At 38.7% G+C, this 16464-nt stretch overlaps 1 protein-coding gene across 5 annotated transcripts in view; it reads left to right on the top strand.

The window, feature by feature from the left end:
- The window catches only part of GALC (galactosylceramidase), a 39946-nt gene extending 25593 nt beyond the window's left edge, over positions 1-14353 (top strand). For 2 of the 5 annotated variants that reach the window (XM_075426000.1, XM_075426003.1), the window contains exons 9-17: positions 426-550; positions 1783-1910; positions 2360-2449; positions 3743-3832; positions 4176-4320; positions 4836-5016; positions 7762-7925; positions 10317-10393; positions 11686-14353. In XM_075426000.1, the coding sequence (XP_075282115.1) occupies positions 426-550; positions 1783-1910; positions 2360-2449; positions 3743-3832; positions 4176-4320; positions 4836-5016; positions 7762-7925; positions 10317-10393; positions 11686-11829 (1144 nt within the window). In that variant the 3' untranslated portion in view covers positions 11830-14353. The remainder of the gene's footprint in view (positions 1-425; positions 551-1782; positions 1911-2359; positions 2450-3742; positions 3833-4175; positions 4321-4835; positions 5017-7761; positions 7926-10316; positions 10394-11685) is intronic. The other 3 variants (XR_012764509.1, XM_075426004.1, XM_075426001.1) reach the window with 3 other exon arrangements.
- Positions 14354-16464: the final 2111 nt, after the last annotated feature.

Below are 16464 nucleotides of genomic sequence, written 5' to 3'. Positions count from 1 at the left end.
CCCCCCCCTCAAAAAACCCAGCCTACCACCAGCAACAACCAACGAACCAAAGAAAAAACACCAACACCCCAACAAAAAGCTGTAAACCTTGATAAATTAATTATTTCCCCTTCAAAATAGGAAAAAACAATACAAATGGAGTCTTTAACCCTCAGTACACATTTCATTTAATGTACAACTCTCTGTGGTGATATAGCCAGAGAATATATCACCAGTTTTGTAAGAAGTTCTGAACACGGGAAGCTGATGGCTTTCATTTTCCTCTCCTGTCTTTTTTTTCTCCTTTAGCTCGAAAGATATTTTTTTTTTTTTTTTCCTTACACTTCTTTTCATTGTATGCTGGAGAAGAGAGAAATAAATTCTCGTACTAAATTCATCTAATACTATCCACATGAATGGAGCAAACAAACCTGTTTTTCTTCCAGAACCATTGCATGGAACTTGGTGGCTAGTTATTATGAAGAGTTGCCCTTTGGTCGATGCGGATTAATGACGGCACAAGAGCCATGGAGTGGCCACTACAAAGTAGAAGCTCCTATCTGGATTACAGGTAAAAAGTTTGCAGTTAAGTTTGGTGATCTAGCACAGAGTGTAACTATATTTTCCAAGGCCTTTATTTAATGTTCTTTATATGTATTATCTTTTTTACCAAATTAAAATAAATTTGTGGAAAGTTTTGTGAATACTTTGAAAAAGGAGGAAGAAGAAAAAATAGAAAAAGTTCCTTTCAGTAGAAAGCAGAAGAATCTAATAGCAAGGGAAATCTTAATACTTGACCGTTAGATTCAGCAGAAATGAATAAACTGCTGCCTTTTATAACTGTTACTATTAAAATATTTTGATCTGAAGTGCCCATAAAGGTTAGTGCGCTTTGCTAGTTCCTTTCCCTTTTCTTTTTAAAATCTTGAAGTAGACATTTGATACCTCTCAGTTTGAGAAAATGGAACAAAGAATGTCTGTATTCTTGTCCTGCTTGAGATTCTTGGCTTGTGTAAGTCATTATTTCCTTATGCTTGGAGAAAGGGGAGTATGTTCACACAGCATCTAGGGACGCATGGATTCACTGGCTACTCTGTAGTCCTGTAATATGTTCCTGTCTTTGCCACCGTTCAGTAGAGCAAGGAGCATATGCAATACCATAAAGGAGGAACAAGGCAAATACCTGCTTTTTTTATTCTTCTGCTAGTTACCTTTATATGTGAAAGCATTAAAGAAAAATAGCCATGCTGTTATATGAACCATTCAGAACAACTGAACAGTTGTTCCTGTTTTCATGTTACTCAGGTTTTTCATGATCTAGGTCATACTCTTCTTTGGTACTCTCTCTTATATGCTGAAAACCTTACTTATTTAGTTATTCCTCATGGAGATGCCCATCTATGCATTCTCTGGCTCAACTGTTTACTTTTTCTCCTTTTTTTTTTTTAAAAAAAGGGAGGGATTTGGAAAATGTGAACTGTGATGGAACATTCGTATTACAGGTGCATGATTGACTTATATAGTGGTGTAATAGTTTTTTCTTCCTGTCTAAATAATTGGTATCATTTTAACTGTTTCGTATGCCACAGAACTGGTGTTTTTAATTGTGCCTTAGTATAATTCTTTAATCTTTCTTCTTGTGTAGGTAGAATTTGTTTCGGAAGTTTGATTTCTTTCTTCCAAAAATTAAATTTTCATTGTGTAAGCGTGTATGAGAGAGAAATTTAATTCAGGCTACAGATGGCATTATTTTTTATGAAGACTTAATTATTTTCTTCCGGTTTTTGTTCTGTTTTGTCTCAGCACACACAACGCAATTTGCTCAGCCGGGCTGGTCATACTTGCAGGTGGATGGACGCTTAGAAGGAGGTGGCAGTTTTGTAGCTCTGACAGATGGCCTAGGAAACCTTACCATCATCATTGAAACTATGGTATGTGCATCAGCAATTCAAATGAACTGGGAAAGATAAATAAAATGTTTTATTATGAAGAAACTGTTTTGATTTATACCTGTGAATATGTTCTTTGGTGCTTGTAGCTTTGTTAGTGAGACCACTAGAGGTCCTTTTTTCTACCTAAGCATTGATTAGCTAGTTGAATCTTCTGGACACCAATGTACATGTCATGTTTATATCACAAATTAGCTTTAATTTGATGATACACTCTGGGAGAAAATTAAATTGTGCTTTTTTAAGCAGCGTTCAAAATAAAGCTAGTATAATTGCATTTATCATTACAATAACAGTGAAATAAATAGTTACAAATTGATCCTATGTTACCATTTAAATTTCAGTTTATGCTGTATGTTTTTCATGAGCATTGCCATGTGACGCATTTCAGTGATGTATGTTCTTTCTGTTACACTTATTTTTTTCTTCAGACTCATAATCACTCTCAATGTATCAGGCCTCCACTGCCTCATTTCAGCGTGACACCTCAGAAAGCAACTTTCTACCTCAAAGGATCATTTGTAAGTAGATCTTGAATACATTTGATCAGTCTTGTAAAATGAATTGCAATCCAGTCAAATACATGCAAGACAATATCACAGGCTAGCAAGAAATTGGAGTTCTTTACTTCCAATACTAGAGGCTGCTACACACCTAGCATTCTAGTTCTGCTTTCACCATGAGATGTAATGTCACAACTGAATTTGTAGAATTACTGTCTCCCAGTCTAATCATCTGTATATTGAAGAAATTCCCTGGAACAGAAATGCAATTGGATTTTTATTTAGGATTTATTCCAAGACTGGGTGCTCTGACATGCTGACGTAGTTTGACTGGCCAGCATGGCCATTACCTCTCTAGTTGCTATCAGCTGCTTTCCAGGGTAGCAGTTGATTGTATACTGCAAGTTACGTTCTTCCATCCTGTGAAGAGATAGTCTGAGAATCCCCCAGTTTTGTGTGGGTGTTTTTTTTTTTTTTTACACCTTTCTAAACTGAATTTCCCTCTGAAATGTGAACAGTACTTTCACAGTGTAAACTGTTGGTTTGGATGATTGCTTCTCAGAAGCTGAAGCATTTACTTATTTGGAATTTGATTTTTGGTGACGTTAGTTTCCTTTTGTTTAAGAGGAGATAGTTTGGACAATACTTTTGGCAATAAAATGGTTTGCTCAGAAAAAGTAGTTGAGTGTCACTTCTAATATACAGGTCCCTTTGGGAGAAGTGTCACGTGGCATATTCAACCAAACTCTAGATTTCTTGATTGGTTGTTCATCAGGGTAACTGAAAAAAAAATGTAGTGCTTGGACAAGATTAAAATCTGTAGCTAATGTAATTTGATATGCCATAGTATCGCAGAAATTTGGAGATCTGTAAGTGAAGTACGTTGCTCAAAAAGTGATATCAAAGAACCAGCAACTAAACTAAAGGTCTCATTAAAGCAAAATTAGCAGGAGATTATTTCAGCCTGGTTGCTCCTAGGCAGAGAAGTTGTATCAAAGGGATACCGTTGTTGGTAATACGGAAGCTAAAGAATACATATGTGATTGCAATGCTTTCTGTCTTTATAAGCAACATTACTGCATGCTAGGACAATGGCTTATTGACGTATAATCTATAAAAAAGATAAGCCATATGTAATGGCTAGCTGAACAGAGTGGTGGCTTCTAATGTGATCAACAGCTCTAAAATAACAAAAATTAGACACCCTTAGACTGATATTTCTCAAGGAGAGTATTCAAGAGTGTGGGTTCTTTTTTTTTTGGCGTGTGTGTGGTTTTTTTTTTTTTAATTTTATATTCTGTTTCATTGTAGTATATGGTGGAAACCCTTCAAGTTTGGCATTCTAGACTAGGTTTTGAATCTGGAAACTCTAGTCTTTTCCAGCAACTCCATCCAATAAAGGTAAGTTGATCAGTTTTAATTACAGTCTCTCTGCAGTTTCAGGTGTTTCTTCCTGCTTTGCTGGAACTCCTGGACTTCCATGCCTAAACTTTATAATTAGGACACGTTTTATTAGCTCTGTTTGACTACAGTTTTACTAGCTATATAAAAGCTTACCTGCAGATAATAAGTAGTTTAGGGGAAACCAGTTTTCGAAATAGCTCTGACATATTAAATGCTGAGGCAAGAAGATAGGGTTTTTGCCCTAAATCGGGACTTTACAGTATCTCCTCTAATTCAGGAACTTAGGTATTTTGTTGTTTAGTTATTTGATTTTTGCAGCTTGAACTTTCTTTCATTCCAGGTATGGAAGGGAAGTTTTTCTTTAGATCTAAATGTGGATGAAGTCTACACTTTAACCACGCTCAAGACAGGGCAGAAATGTCGTTGCCCAGAGCCTCCACCACCTCAGCCCTTTCCTTCAAATTACAAAGATGATTTCAATATTCGTAAGTCAGAATTTTTGTTCAAAAACTTAATTCACACAGAGATATAATCTTAATGTAGAAAAGCAATAATAATTATTTGAGTCCTCTGATATGTGACATGAAGTAGTTGTGTGTGTTTTATTTATTTATACCTGCTTCTCCAACAGCTTCCATCTGTATACTTTAGTTGCAATGAGGCGTGTTTAATTCTGTGTCTGAACTGGGTGGTCACTACCAATTTTAAAATTCTTGATGCAAATGATATAGCTCATAACTATAGTGATCTAGTTTTTGGAAGGAAGATAGGGAAGAAGGTAATTTACTTTGTTTGTGTGTTTGGAAAAACTGAGGCCTACTTAAAAACAAAACCAAAACTAAAATCACCTTCCAGCTCCCAAATCTTCAGTTCTGGAGACTGTGCTTTAATAGAGTAAGACAAAATTCTGGAGAATATTTTCAGAAGAAATTTCTGAAAACTAGGATACACAGAAGAAAAGTAATGTTTGGTGTTGATATGTATTTTATTTTCTGAACAGGTAATCCACCTTTCAGTGAAGCCCCAAATTTTGCAGATCAGACAGGTGTATTTGAATACTTCATAAATGCTTCTGACCCAGGAGATCATGTGTTCACACTCCGCCAGGTGGTGGTTCAGCGACCTGTCACTTGGGCTTCTGATGCAGACCAGACCATCAGTCTCATAGGAAATTTTCAGTGGTATGTAAATACTGTTTTCTAGTCACATGTGAGGAAGTGTTCTCCTTACCGGTGTGAGTTATAATCAGTTAATCTGTCTCAAGCCTTCTTTCTCCTGGACAGAGAGCTTTTGCATTCAGACTCTCCATAGACATGTAGAAATGATGTCTTAAAGGCACTTCCAAAAGTCATTGAGCCCTGCTTGGGGCTATTGCCAACTCTAAGAGATCAATTGTGTTTTTGACTAAATGAGTCTCAAAAACATCCAAGGATGCAGAGCCCACCACATCTCTTGGTAGCCTGACCCACTGCTGCACTGTCTTGGAAATCTTTTTTCCTAATGTCACGCTAGGTGCATTTGTTCAAGCTGAGTTTTCAGAATAATGGATCTAGGTTGGCGTACTAGAAAGACCAAGTCAAAATCCTAGTTCAAAGTGTGCACTGAGTTTCAATACGTTTTTAAATGGGACAAAAAAAAATGATTCGGTTTAAATTACTAAAGCAAGACAACTCAAAATTGTTAGTAATTTGATCAATCTCATATTGGTGAAATGGTCTGGGAGTTAATTGTTACATTTGTTGTAGACTACCATCTTCCGAGCAGTTCCTAGAATTGTGTGGATTTGATTCAACTGCTGCTTAAACCAGTTTTATTTCTGGTTAAACATAACTGACATTTATTGGTTTGATAAGAGTATGGTTATGCTTGCAATTCTTTCTGGGAGTTACAATGATGGTAATTTGGAATCAAGCAGCATATTTTAGCATAATATTTATTTAAAAATAAAAAGCATTTGGGAAAGAGCCTGTTAACTAATTGGTTTAGTAATAGTAAGTAATAAACTTTATGCTTAAAACTTTTTCTTTTATTTGAAGTCTAGCTTAAATTCTTTTGGTGTGTTCTTTAAAATAGCCATTCAGGTCAAGTTTTTTTCATTTTAATTGGATCATTGATCGCCTGTATGTTTTTTTCAAAACATGCTTCATGCTTCTAATTTCTTGCCTCGACAAGTGATTGAATCACTTTGCTCTGAAGCCTGGAAGAATGCTACCATCTTGTAGCTGAAGGTTGTTCTTCAGTTACCTGATGGTTTCTTCTGCAGCCCTCTGTTAAGCAAAGTCTCATATTCCCCCTATAATCGACTTTCGCTCACTGAGTAGACCATATTCAGTGATCCCTATGAAAACTACACAGGATGTATTCTAAAATTATTTTACGGAGATTCCTAACAACTTACTATTACTTCATTTTGGTTCCATTTCTTTCTGAATTTTCATCTTGTTTTCAGAACCAAGCTTGCTTCCTCAACATTCAGCTGATTATTCCAGTTTTACTGATCTGTAACTTTTCATAATGACCGCCTTCAATTTCAGGCCCCCTGATTTGTTTGCTTTATACTCAGTTTAAGGCTCATCTTGCCCTAGGTGGTTGTTTTCAATTGGTAGTGCATGCTATTGGAATACTGAACCAATCTTGCACTGAATTTCTCTGTGGAATGATATTTGACTTCAAATGAATTTGGCAATTTAATATGATTAAATTTCAGGATTTAGTTGGTTTTGGTTTGGATTTTAATCTTGTGCTTGTGAAAGCTTTTTGTTTATACTCCTGAATTTGTTAGTGTTTTGCTCTGATGGTTTTATTGAACATAGGTATATCCTGAAAATATTACTATTTAACTCATTCTGTGTTGCTTCTAATCTGGTTATAGTGGCTTATGCAAAATGTGGGGGTCTCGTTTAATACGTAGGGAGGCAAGAAATAAATCTTGTTTAAGTAATGAATATGTATCCAAGAATCTGATACTTCTAATAGCATTACATTAGAATGAAATCTCAGGTCATTCTTACTTCATGTAAGAGGTGGGGAGAAGTGTTGCTAAAATATTCTTCATGATTTAGTTATCAGCTCATGTCATAGTCTTTTCACATTCTGTAAATAATTACTGATAATTAGAAACTTCCTAAATATGTGACTTTGTGGCTGTATCTATATTGCAAGTCCTTTTAGACATGTGATGTAGATTTTAATTTGAATGTACGTTAGTAGAGGTAAAGAATGCTTTTAATTTTCATAAAGAGGCTTGTAGCGCAACTTCAGGGTGAGGGAAGTTGTGCAAATTTTCTAGTTGCCATTTGATTGTTCTGGTATTCCTTTGCTTTATTCTCCTTTATAGCTGTCATTATATGTAAAACATGGTGCTTTACTGTTGAGCTGAAGTATCACCTCAGGAAAATCAGATAATTTCAACCTATTTGAACGTTTTGTTTGAAAAAGTTTGCTTTGGATTTTGGGCCAGAGGTCTGGATTACTTAAGACTTGGCTTGTTTTAAAAATGCTAGAGAAATGACAAGCAGATTTTAGCAGATGTGATGCTATGACCTTGAATCTTGAATTTGATAGAATTACCTAAAGGCAACTTTTCATTTTGCAGACCTGAGGCTTTTTCTGTGGAGATGCAAACCTTCTGTTTGGGTTTGGCTTTTTTTTAAAAAATAATTAATTGAAGTTGCTGATAATAACACTTCGTTTTTGTTGTTGGTTTATGACAAGAGCTGTTTTTCCTAAGAAAATCTATAGACTCACAGGTGGGGAAACAACCAGTCTAGTCAGGTCGTGTGCATGTCACACCTGTAGGTCACAATTAGGATTGTTAAATCTTTCCTCAAAAAGGTTGCTGTACTACATAGGGAATACTATTCTACCTACTGCCTGCTGAAAAACATCGATTCGTTGCTTGTTAAAATGCTAAACTTCTTTTATAGGGTAAACATGACAGTCACTTGTGACATCTACATAGAAAAACAACGTGATGGGGGCGTGTTTATTGCAGGAAGGGTCGACAATGGTGGGATATATGTTCGGCAAACCAAAGGAGTTTTCTTCTGGGTTTTTGCAGATGGCACCTACAGAGTCACTGGTGACCTAGGTAAGCAGCTCTTTGCTAAAGTGATTCCTAACATGTGGACAGGTCATTTTGATAGCCTTGTGTTCATCTATAGAGCAGCTGACAGGTATATGAAAAAGTGTATGTCATAATACTTCCTCAATAGCTAAAAGTTCTTTTTAATTTACTTCGAAGTAGTGGCAGGTTTTGTTGTTTAAATGCATTTGCTATCACTTCATGAGTATAAATTAAAATTTTCAATAGTTTGAATCAAATGTAGCTTCTGGATCTAAAGTGTATCTGATACGAAGACAGCCTATAATGACCTGTTTCACACTGTACTGGACATTAAAAATAGTCTCGTTTTCTATATGGTAGCTGTAGTTTCTGATATCTCCTAATTTTGTGGGGGTATTTTTTTGGTGTGCTGCTTTTTTGGTTTTTTCCCCCCTTTCCTTTTTTATCGTGGATCGGTAGCATAAAGAAGGCTTTACATTAGTTTCTCTTAACAAACCGGTGCTCCCTAGGGAAACTTTGCAGTGTCTAACTCCATAACAACTTAAGTATGTTTTTACATACAAATGAAACTTATGTTTGGGATTAATTCCAGTATTTATTTTTAGTAAGACATAACAACTTCACTCAATTAGTTTCTCAGGCTGTCAAAAATATTTTTTCCTAGATGAAATGAGAGGATTTTGATTAACCACCTCATTATTTCGGACTGAGATACTTGTTACACGATATGATATTTTTTTTCTGTACAGCTATTTTTAGTGATCTTTGTGTTTTTCTAGAAGGGAGCCTGAATATTAAATTAACTTGCAGCTAGAACTGTCTACTGAATAATTGAAGATTCGACTTGTAGCACTTCATTTTTTTCAGGCCTTCCATCCAGGTATCAGTCACACCCAGTTTTTGCTTAGCTTAAATTTTGACTAGAACTAAGCAGCAGGATGATGTGGCAACTCAAACCCTCTGATTTAAAAAAGTTTCAATACATAAACAAGGAGGTCTGTAAAACAAGCACAGCAATAGCTACTGTTGCACTTCATGAACACATACTCTTGATAGAGGGAATCCTTATCTCAGGCCAAATTTCCAAGAGCATTGGAGATGTCAGTGGAAAAACAGATCTGGCAAAACTGGAGAATCACAGAATCACAGAATCACAGAATAGTAGGGGTTGGAAGGGACCTCTGTGGGTCATCTAGTCCAACCCTCCTGCCGAAGCAGGGTCACCTACAGCAGGCAGCACAGGACCTTGTCCAGGCGGGTCTTGAATATCTCCAGAGAAGGAGACTCCACAACCTCCCTGGGCAGCCTGTTCCAGTGCTCCATCACCCTCAGAGGGAAGAAGTTCTTCCTCATGTTCAGACGGAACTTCCTGTGCCTCAGTTTGTGCCCATTGCCCCTTGTCCTGTTGCTGGGCACCACTGAAAAGAGTCTGGCCCCATCCTCCTGACACCCACCCTTCAGATATTTATAAGCATTTATTAGGTCCCCTTGCAGCCTTCACTTCTTCAGGCTGAACAAGCCCAGCTCCCTCAGCCTCTCCTCGTAGGGGAGATGTTCCAGTCCCCTCATCATCCTTGTAGCCCTCCGCTGGACTCTCTCCAGTAGCTCTTCATCTTTCTTGAACTGGGGAGCCCAGAACTGGACACAGTACTCCAGATGGGGCCTCACCAGGGCAGTGTAGAGGGGAAGGAGAACCTCCCTCGTCCTGCTGGCCACACTCTTCTTGATGCACCCCAGGATCCCATTGGCTTTCTTGGCAGCCAGGACATACTGCTGTGTACACCTCCCCATGATCAAAGAAGCCAAAATTTGACCGATGGCACCAGTCTCTGAGCCACCTGTTAACCAGGTGAGTTTTCCTGCCCCTTTCAGTGCTGTTCCCTGCCACTGATGGGATGGAGGAAAACACCACCTGCGCCCCTGATCCCTCAACCAGTCGCCCCAGTGCCCTGAAGTCCCTTTTGATGGCCTTGGGACTTCTTTCTGCGATCTCGTCCCTGCCAACCTGCATTACCAAGAGGGGGTAGTAATCAGAAGGCCGCACCAGACCAGGGAGTTCCTTGGCAACATCCCTAACCCGGGCCCCAGGGAGGCAGCAGACTTCCCTGTGGGATGGGTCTGGTCGGCAGATCAGGCCCTCTGTTCCCCTCAGAAGGGAATCACCTATGACAATGACCCTCCTTTTTTTCTTAGTTGAGGCAGTTGTAATACGTGGGGCTGTCTGACTGATAATGCACTGATAATGTAGAGTCCAGGTTTGCATGTTAAACCTTCCGTGTTGCAATTGAAACTGGTAAGATGTCAGTCCTGAACACTTCTGAAAAATAGGTGTTCTTTTCCTTTTGCTGACTTGGTATTATCAGTCTTAACAAAGGGGTGAAGTAGCACTTTGCTAACCTTGAGCATGTTTTGCAGCTGGAGAAGAAATATTGATGAAAGGACTTTCTGGTGTCCGGGATAATGCATGGCACACACTTACTCTCAACATTCAGGTAAGAACATGGCCAAAAAGCTAGAAAAGCAGTTATGAAACTTCCAGTCCTAAATGGTTTAAATGAGTAACTAAAAGTAGTCCCAACTTGGTGAGGAAAGTAGTCCCAAGCTGTATGTTAAATACACTTGTGCACCTAGCTGGGTGTGACATTGGTGCAAGTAACTGAAAGGCTTTAAGTTCCTCTGCTGAATGCCTAATCCCTTTGCCTAATGTAACCTTTGCAACTGCAATGCGGCGTGAAATGCGGGGAAGCTTGAATCCTAGCTGGGGAGATCTTCTAAGGAAGCAAACTCTCTTTTAAAACTATGCACTGAGTCTTTCTCTCCCCCTAAAATGTCAGTGAGTATTAGAAGCTGCTTTTTGTCTTTTGTGCTTTCACATTGCAAGACAAAGGGGCACTCGTACCTGAGGCATTCACTGGAATGGATGTACTTTAGTTTTGGCTTTTGTACACCCACACTTATGACAGCGATTGCATCTGTAAAGTGGGCCAAGACATTTGCTAACCTGAGTGGGGTGCTGAAGATGGACATAAATCATTTAAAACACAGAACAGTGGTGGTAATTTTAAAATTATGATACTACAAACTTCCACCTGTGGTGTTAAAGTATTTTGTATCAAATATGCCTTTGATGTAATGACAGAATTTCAGAGCCCTTGTACTAACTCCTTGAAAGGCATTCTTTGCTTTTACCCATGTCTGTAGTTGTCTTTCGGAAATACAAGTAAGCTGAAGTACTCTTTTTTTTTTTTTTTTTTTTTTTTCTCTAAATACTGTTTAGTGAAACACTGGCAAGGTAAATCATAACTTTTCCTTGAAACTAGTTTTAATGGCAACATGATACTTGAAAGTTCTGCTGTGCCCTCTTCCTCTCAGCTTAATGACTAAAATACATCTCTCTTTCCTTTTGACGTTTGCCTAATTCTGCAGAATCAGTGCCAGGTGTACTATATGCCCTTAAAACAGTTGGGAGTTTGAGGGAGCCTGAGACAAGTGGAAGAGGAAATGCAGTTTACCTTTCAGATTCTATGCTGAGTTTGCAAAGCTGTGTGGTTAGGGGAAGATGGGCCCTGTATATATTGACTGTAAAGGCATTAGATCTGTTTTACAGAGCTGATAGGCACTGGAGGATTCTACGCAATATTTAGAAGTGCCTCTGCATGGTAGCTGTGAAATGTAGTGGAAAGTTGACATCTTTTGGCTACATCTGTTCTCCCATGGGAGTAGGCTCAGTGTCAACACAATCACTGGATTTTACAAAGCTAACTTTTCTCCTTTTTTTTGACAGGGCGATTCTGCCTCAGGACTGTTAAATGGTTATCCACTCTGGGAGAATGTCACCATTTCTAAACCAAGTAACGGCTGGGCTGCTATTGGAACTCTCTCGTTTGAGTTTGCACAGTTTGACAACTTTCATGTTGAAGCTAGCTGAGGTGGCTTTTGCATTTGGAGAACCAAGTTCTCATATTACTTTAATAAAAGCCAGTTCAGACTTCGAGGACAACTTCATCCCATGCTGAGATTGATCTGTTGGCAAGGAATCTGAATTCTGTCCTTATTATTTGTTAAAGGTTTACTTAGGTATCAATATGACTGTAACTTTATCTGCTGGTTGCTATGGGATTTTGCTATTGGATTTTTGGGGGTAAATCTTATTTCAAGGTAATGATGGAAACAAAAATAATGTTATTAAAAGAGATTTAAATCTAACATATTAACTTCCCAGCACACTTTTAAGATAACTTTAGAAGTTAACAGAAGACAGAGGCATCTCGAGCTGCAGTTTTAACACTTCCATGGTTGTGTCTATTCCTTTCACTCTGAAAGAATTAAATGCCAGTAAGCCTTATGAGCCAGTGGCCCCATACTTTTATAGTCTCTCATTCTCAGATTTCATTTGGATGAAGTACCTAGTTTTTCTATAGGAAAAAAAAGATATTTTGTCTGTTTTTCTGCTGCAGTCTGAGGCTAGACATTACAGTACTTGAAGTGCATTTGATTGCTTTGTCCTGATTACTTCTTCCAACTTTCATTGCCAGCCTTAACATAGATCATATTTTCAGTGGAATGGAAATGTGCCTTGTGACTGATTAGGCAGTGCAGGATGTGTCTTACTTCTAAACTACCTCCTCTTTCCAATGAAAGTGTTGAAATGGATGAAGAGATACCATAACTTCTGGGGCTTTTTTGCCTGGTGTACTCTGCATCATGGATGCTGGCAAGCAGAGTGCTTACTTCTGTGTTGGTTCACATGCGAAAAAACTGACCTTTTGTTCCTAGAAACTTGGGCAACCATTTCTCACTTTTGATAGATCTAAAGCTTAGAGCAGAAAATAATTAAAGCATTGCAATATTATTTACCTTATTATATTAGTGTAGCACAGAGGAGATATGCATACTGTCACATCCTGGCATAAAATAAAATTAAAAAAAAGTAGTCTTTGTCCTTAAAAGCTTGCAATCTAGTCATAAGGTCAGTGACAGCAGGTGGATGCAGATAGAATTGTTTAGTGTGCCAGGCAGTGGTGCTGACCCAATAGTGTCTGTTTTTAAACTTTTCCTAGGCATCACAGAGTAAAGCTCAGAGGAAATTTCAGGTCTTTGGGAGAGATTTTTGATTTGCTGTTGCTTTATTGTTGTTTTTTTTTTTTTTTCCCCAGGTTACTGTGCTACAAAATAAAAATTCATTGAGAATATAGTGAGGTACTGGATGGGATTAACATCGCACACATTCCAAATTCAGTTGGCTTCTGAATTTTTCTTGTTTGATGTTGGTCAGTTTGAATGACGATTATGTCTGCTGCCGCAGCGAAACATGCTTCTTGTGTCCGTCTACTTTTCACATTCACATCTTATTTAATTGACAAGGAAGTAGTTCCACAAACTTGATAGGGCACTAGTAACTGTATGAGGCTATCTGTAGCAGGCAATATCTTATCTTGAGAAACAGATTTGCAGTATACTTTGATTTATACAGATTATTATTCTGATCCACTTTATTTTGAAGGCTGATTCCAGTAAGTGTTAACTTCAGTCTTCGAATGTACAGTTAATGTAATATGAATCATTACTAGAAAATTTTTATGAAGTTTATCTTGCAAATTATCTTTTGGAGAAGAGATCTCAAAATTCCATCTCTAAGAAGTAAAAATGTTTTATCTTTTAGCTGTTAGACTGATACTGCTATTGATTGGTTATGAATCATTCATATGTGCAAGTTTCATACATGCTAGTAACCTTGACAAATGATCTCAACCACTGAACGTTAAAAATCTTGTGGAAGGCTTCCAAATATTGAGTAACTGTTTACGTAACTGGGTGAAAAATGAAAGCCATTTTTCCACTTCAGTTTCATTTACTGGTTGAAGTATGGATGCAAATCTGTTCATTACTTGCTTGATTTCAGAATGGATGTCACTGGTAAGTCCAGGTGTGAAGGAATCTAATTTTAGGTCCTCATATTCAAGTAATATGAGCATAGGTGAAGTAGTTCTCAGAATAAACATATTTTAGCTGTGATGGATTTTCCTATTGGGATGATTCTTGGAGACTTCCTGGCAACTTGTGTGGCTGTAAGCAGTGTTTGTGTGAGAGATCAGCAACGATATAGTTATTTTAAAGGAGCTGTCCAGTTTTTTTACCTTTTAATGCACTAGTGTAATAAACTGTACTGTTGTATTGTGTACTAAACACAATGTATTTTATCACTGGAAGTGTTGATTTTTTTCTAATCTTAATTTATACTGTTAGAGGATTAAACTGTTATGAACAGAGTAAGTGATTCAATGGTGATATAATGTTATTCATGTGTTTATGTCTGTAATTCTTCACCCTTCAGCAGTCTGTAATATGTTTGGCAATAACAAGCTGTCAGGTCTTTCACTGAGGGGTGGATTTATGTTGTTGATTGTAAACACTAATCATTCTAAATGGACAAATAAAACACTTAAAACCTATTTATTTTTGCGGAATGCTTCTGTAAATGGGTCTTGGTTTTCTCCAGTAAGAAAGCTGACATTTTTTTTACATTATGATTCCTGATAAATATGCTTGGCATTAGCTTAATTGGGTTGGAAGGGTTTTTCTGACACTCTGAATAGTCAAACAGTCCTCATTAACAAATATCTCAAAATCTGTATGCATTAGGACTTGTGCTGTTGATAAAATTATTTTTTTATAGCACTCAATACATGTTTTTCTGCTTTCTGTTTTTTATTTTTTTTAATTTAGTTAAGGGAATTAAATTGTATTTGAGGGCCAGTCATGCAGAACTGCTCAGTACTAAGGTCTTGTGAGATGTAGCTGAAAGTCTGTTTCTAGATATGGAAACAGACAGCGCTGTACAGGTATACTTCTGAAGTTCAAATCAAACTTCTTAAACTACTTTGAATATCCTTTTGAATCTAGCTTCAAAGGCAAAAGGCTGTGCTGCCTTCCAGTGAGACCTGAACAGGCTGGAGAGTTGGGCGCAGAGGAGCCTCATGAAGATCGATGAGGGCAAGTGCAGGGTCCTGCACCTGGGAAGGAACAACCCCATGCACCAATACAGGCTCAGGACTGACCTGCTGGGAAGCAGCTCTTTATAGAGGGACCTGGGAGTGCTGATGGATGACAGGTTAACCATGAGCCAGCAGTGTGCCCTGGCTGCCAAGAAGACTAATGGGATCCTGGGGTGCATCAAGAGGAGTGTGGCCAGCAGGTTGAGGGAGGTTCTTCTTCCCCTCTACGCTGCCCTAGTGAGGCCTCATCTGGAGTACTCTGTCCAGTTCTGGGCTCCCCAGTTCAAGAAGGATGAAGAGCTACTGGAGAGAGTCCAGCGGAGGGCTATGAGGATGGTGAGGGGACTGGAGCATCTCCCCTACGAGGTGAAGCTGAGGGAGCTGGGCTTCTTCAGCCTGAAGAAGAGAAGGCTGAGAGGGGACCTTATAAATGCTTCTAAATACCTGAAGGGTGGGTGTCAGGAGGATGGGGCCAGACTCTTTTCAGTGGTGCCCAGCAACAGGACAAGGGGCAATGGGCACAAACTGAAGCACAGGAAGTTCCGTCTGAACATGAGGAAGAACTTCTTCCCTCTGAGGGTGACGGAGCACTGGAACAGGCTGCCCAGGGAGGTTGTGGAGTCTCCTTCTCTGGAGGTGTTCAAAACCCACCTGGACAAGGTCCTGTGCAGCCTGCTGTAGGTGACCCTGCCTTGGCAGGGGAGTTGGACTAGATGACCCACAGAGGTCCCTTCCAACCCCTAACACTCTGTGATTCTGTGAAATGTGTTCCTCCCCACCTCAACCTTAAGGGTTCAGCTTTAAAAGGGGGGAGAGAAATTCCCTAACGCTGTCATGTTTTCCAGAACATCCTGGCAGTAGATACAAATCCCCTAGAAATACGGTCTTCCAGGGGCCAGGTATGTGCTACCACCTACACAAACACTGCATCAAAATCAATTCTGTCCCTTCTCTGCCATCCCACCTTTGAGGTTAAACACGATGAGCAGTTCTTGGGATTTTCAAATTCCTGCAAAAAAAACAGGACTGGTTTGCTTTAAAATTAAAGGAGACTCTTACTTCAGGCTACTGATGATGGTTCTGTTTGCAGACATCTCCTGGCTTCAGTGGATCAACAGCAAATTTCTAGTTCAGTATTTGATTTGGAGTAGTGGCGGTTTGCTCTTTCCTTATTGGATCAGTTTTATTGTATGGTAGCAGCAGGTTGGTGGTTTTCACGTAATGATTTTTCATTGGCTTACTTGAAGATTGTGTCTAGAGTCCCTTTTCAGGAGAGGTGAGCATATTGTGGAAGTAGCCACCATAATTATTGCTGCGTTTGATGATTTCAGCAGCATGGCCAAAAAGGGACAATGCTTGGAGACCTTATTATCCTCACTTTGGTACTTTGGGGTTTTTTGGGTTTTTTAAACCCCCTTATAAGTGCTGCGTTCATGCAAGTCTAGCACATGCTAGGAGTGTGTGGGGGGGAAGGCTGTAAATAACCCCTAATTTTAAAAGACCTTCCAGGCTTGTAGCAGAATCACCAGGGAGCTGTTTTAAGGTTTTGGGCATGTTACACTTTGATA

Source organism: Opisthocomus hoazin, chromosome 7 (genome assembly GCF_030867145.1).
Source record: "Opisthocomus hoazin isolate bOpiHoa1 chromosome 7, bOpiHoa1.hap1, whole genome shotgun sequence".
Classification (NCBI taxonomy): Eukaryota; Metazoa; Chordata; class Aves; order Opisthocomiformes; family Opisthocomidae; genus Opisthocomus; species Opisthocomus hoazin.
The sequence above is the reverse complement of the archived record's forward strand: the minus strand, read 5'-3'. Positions and strand labels throughout refer to the sequence as shown.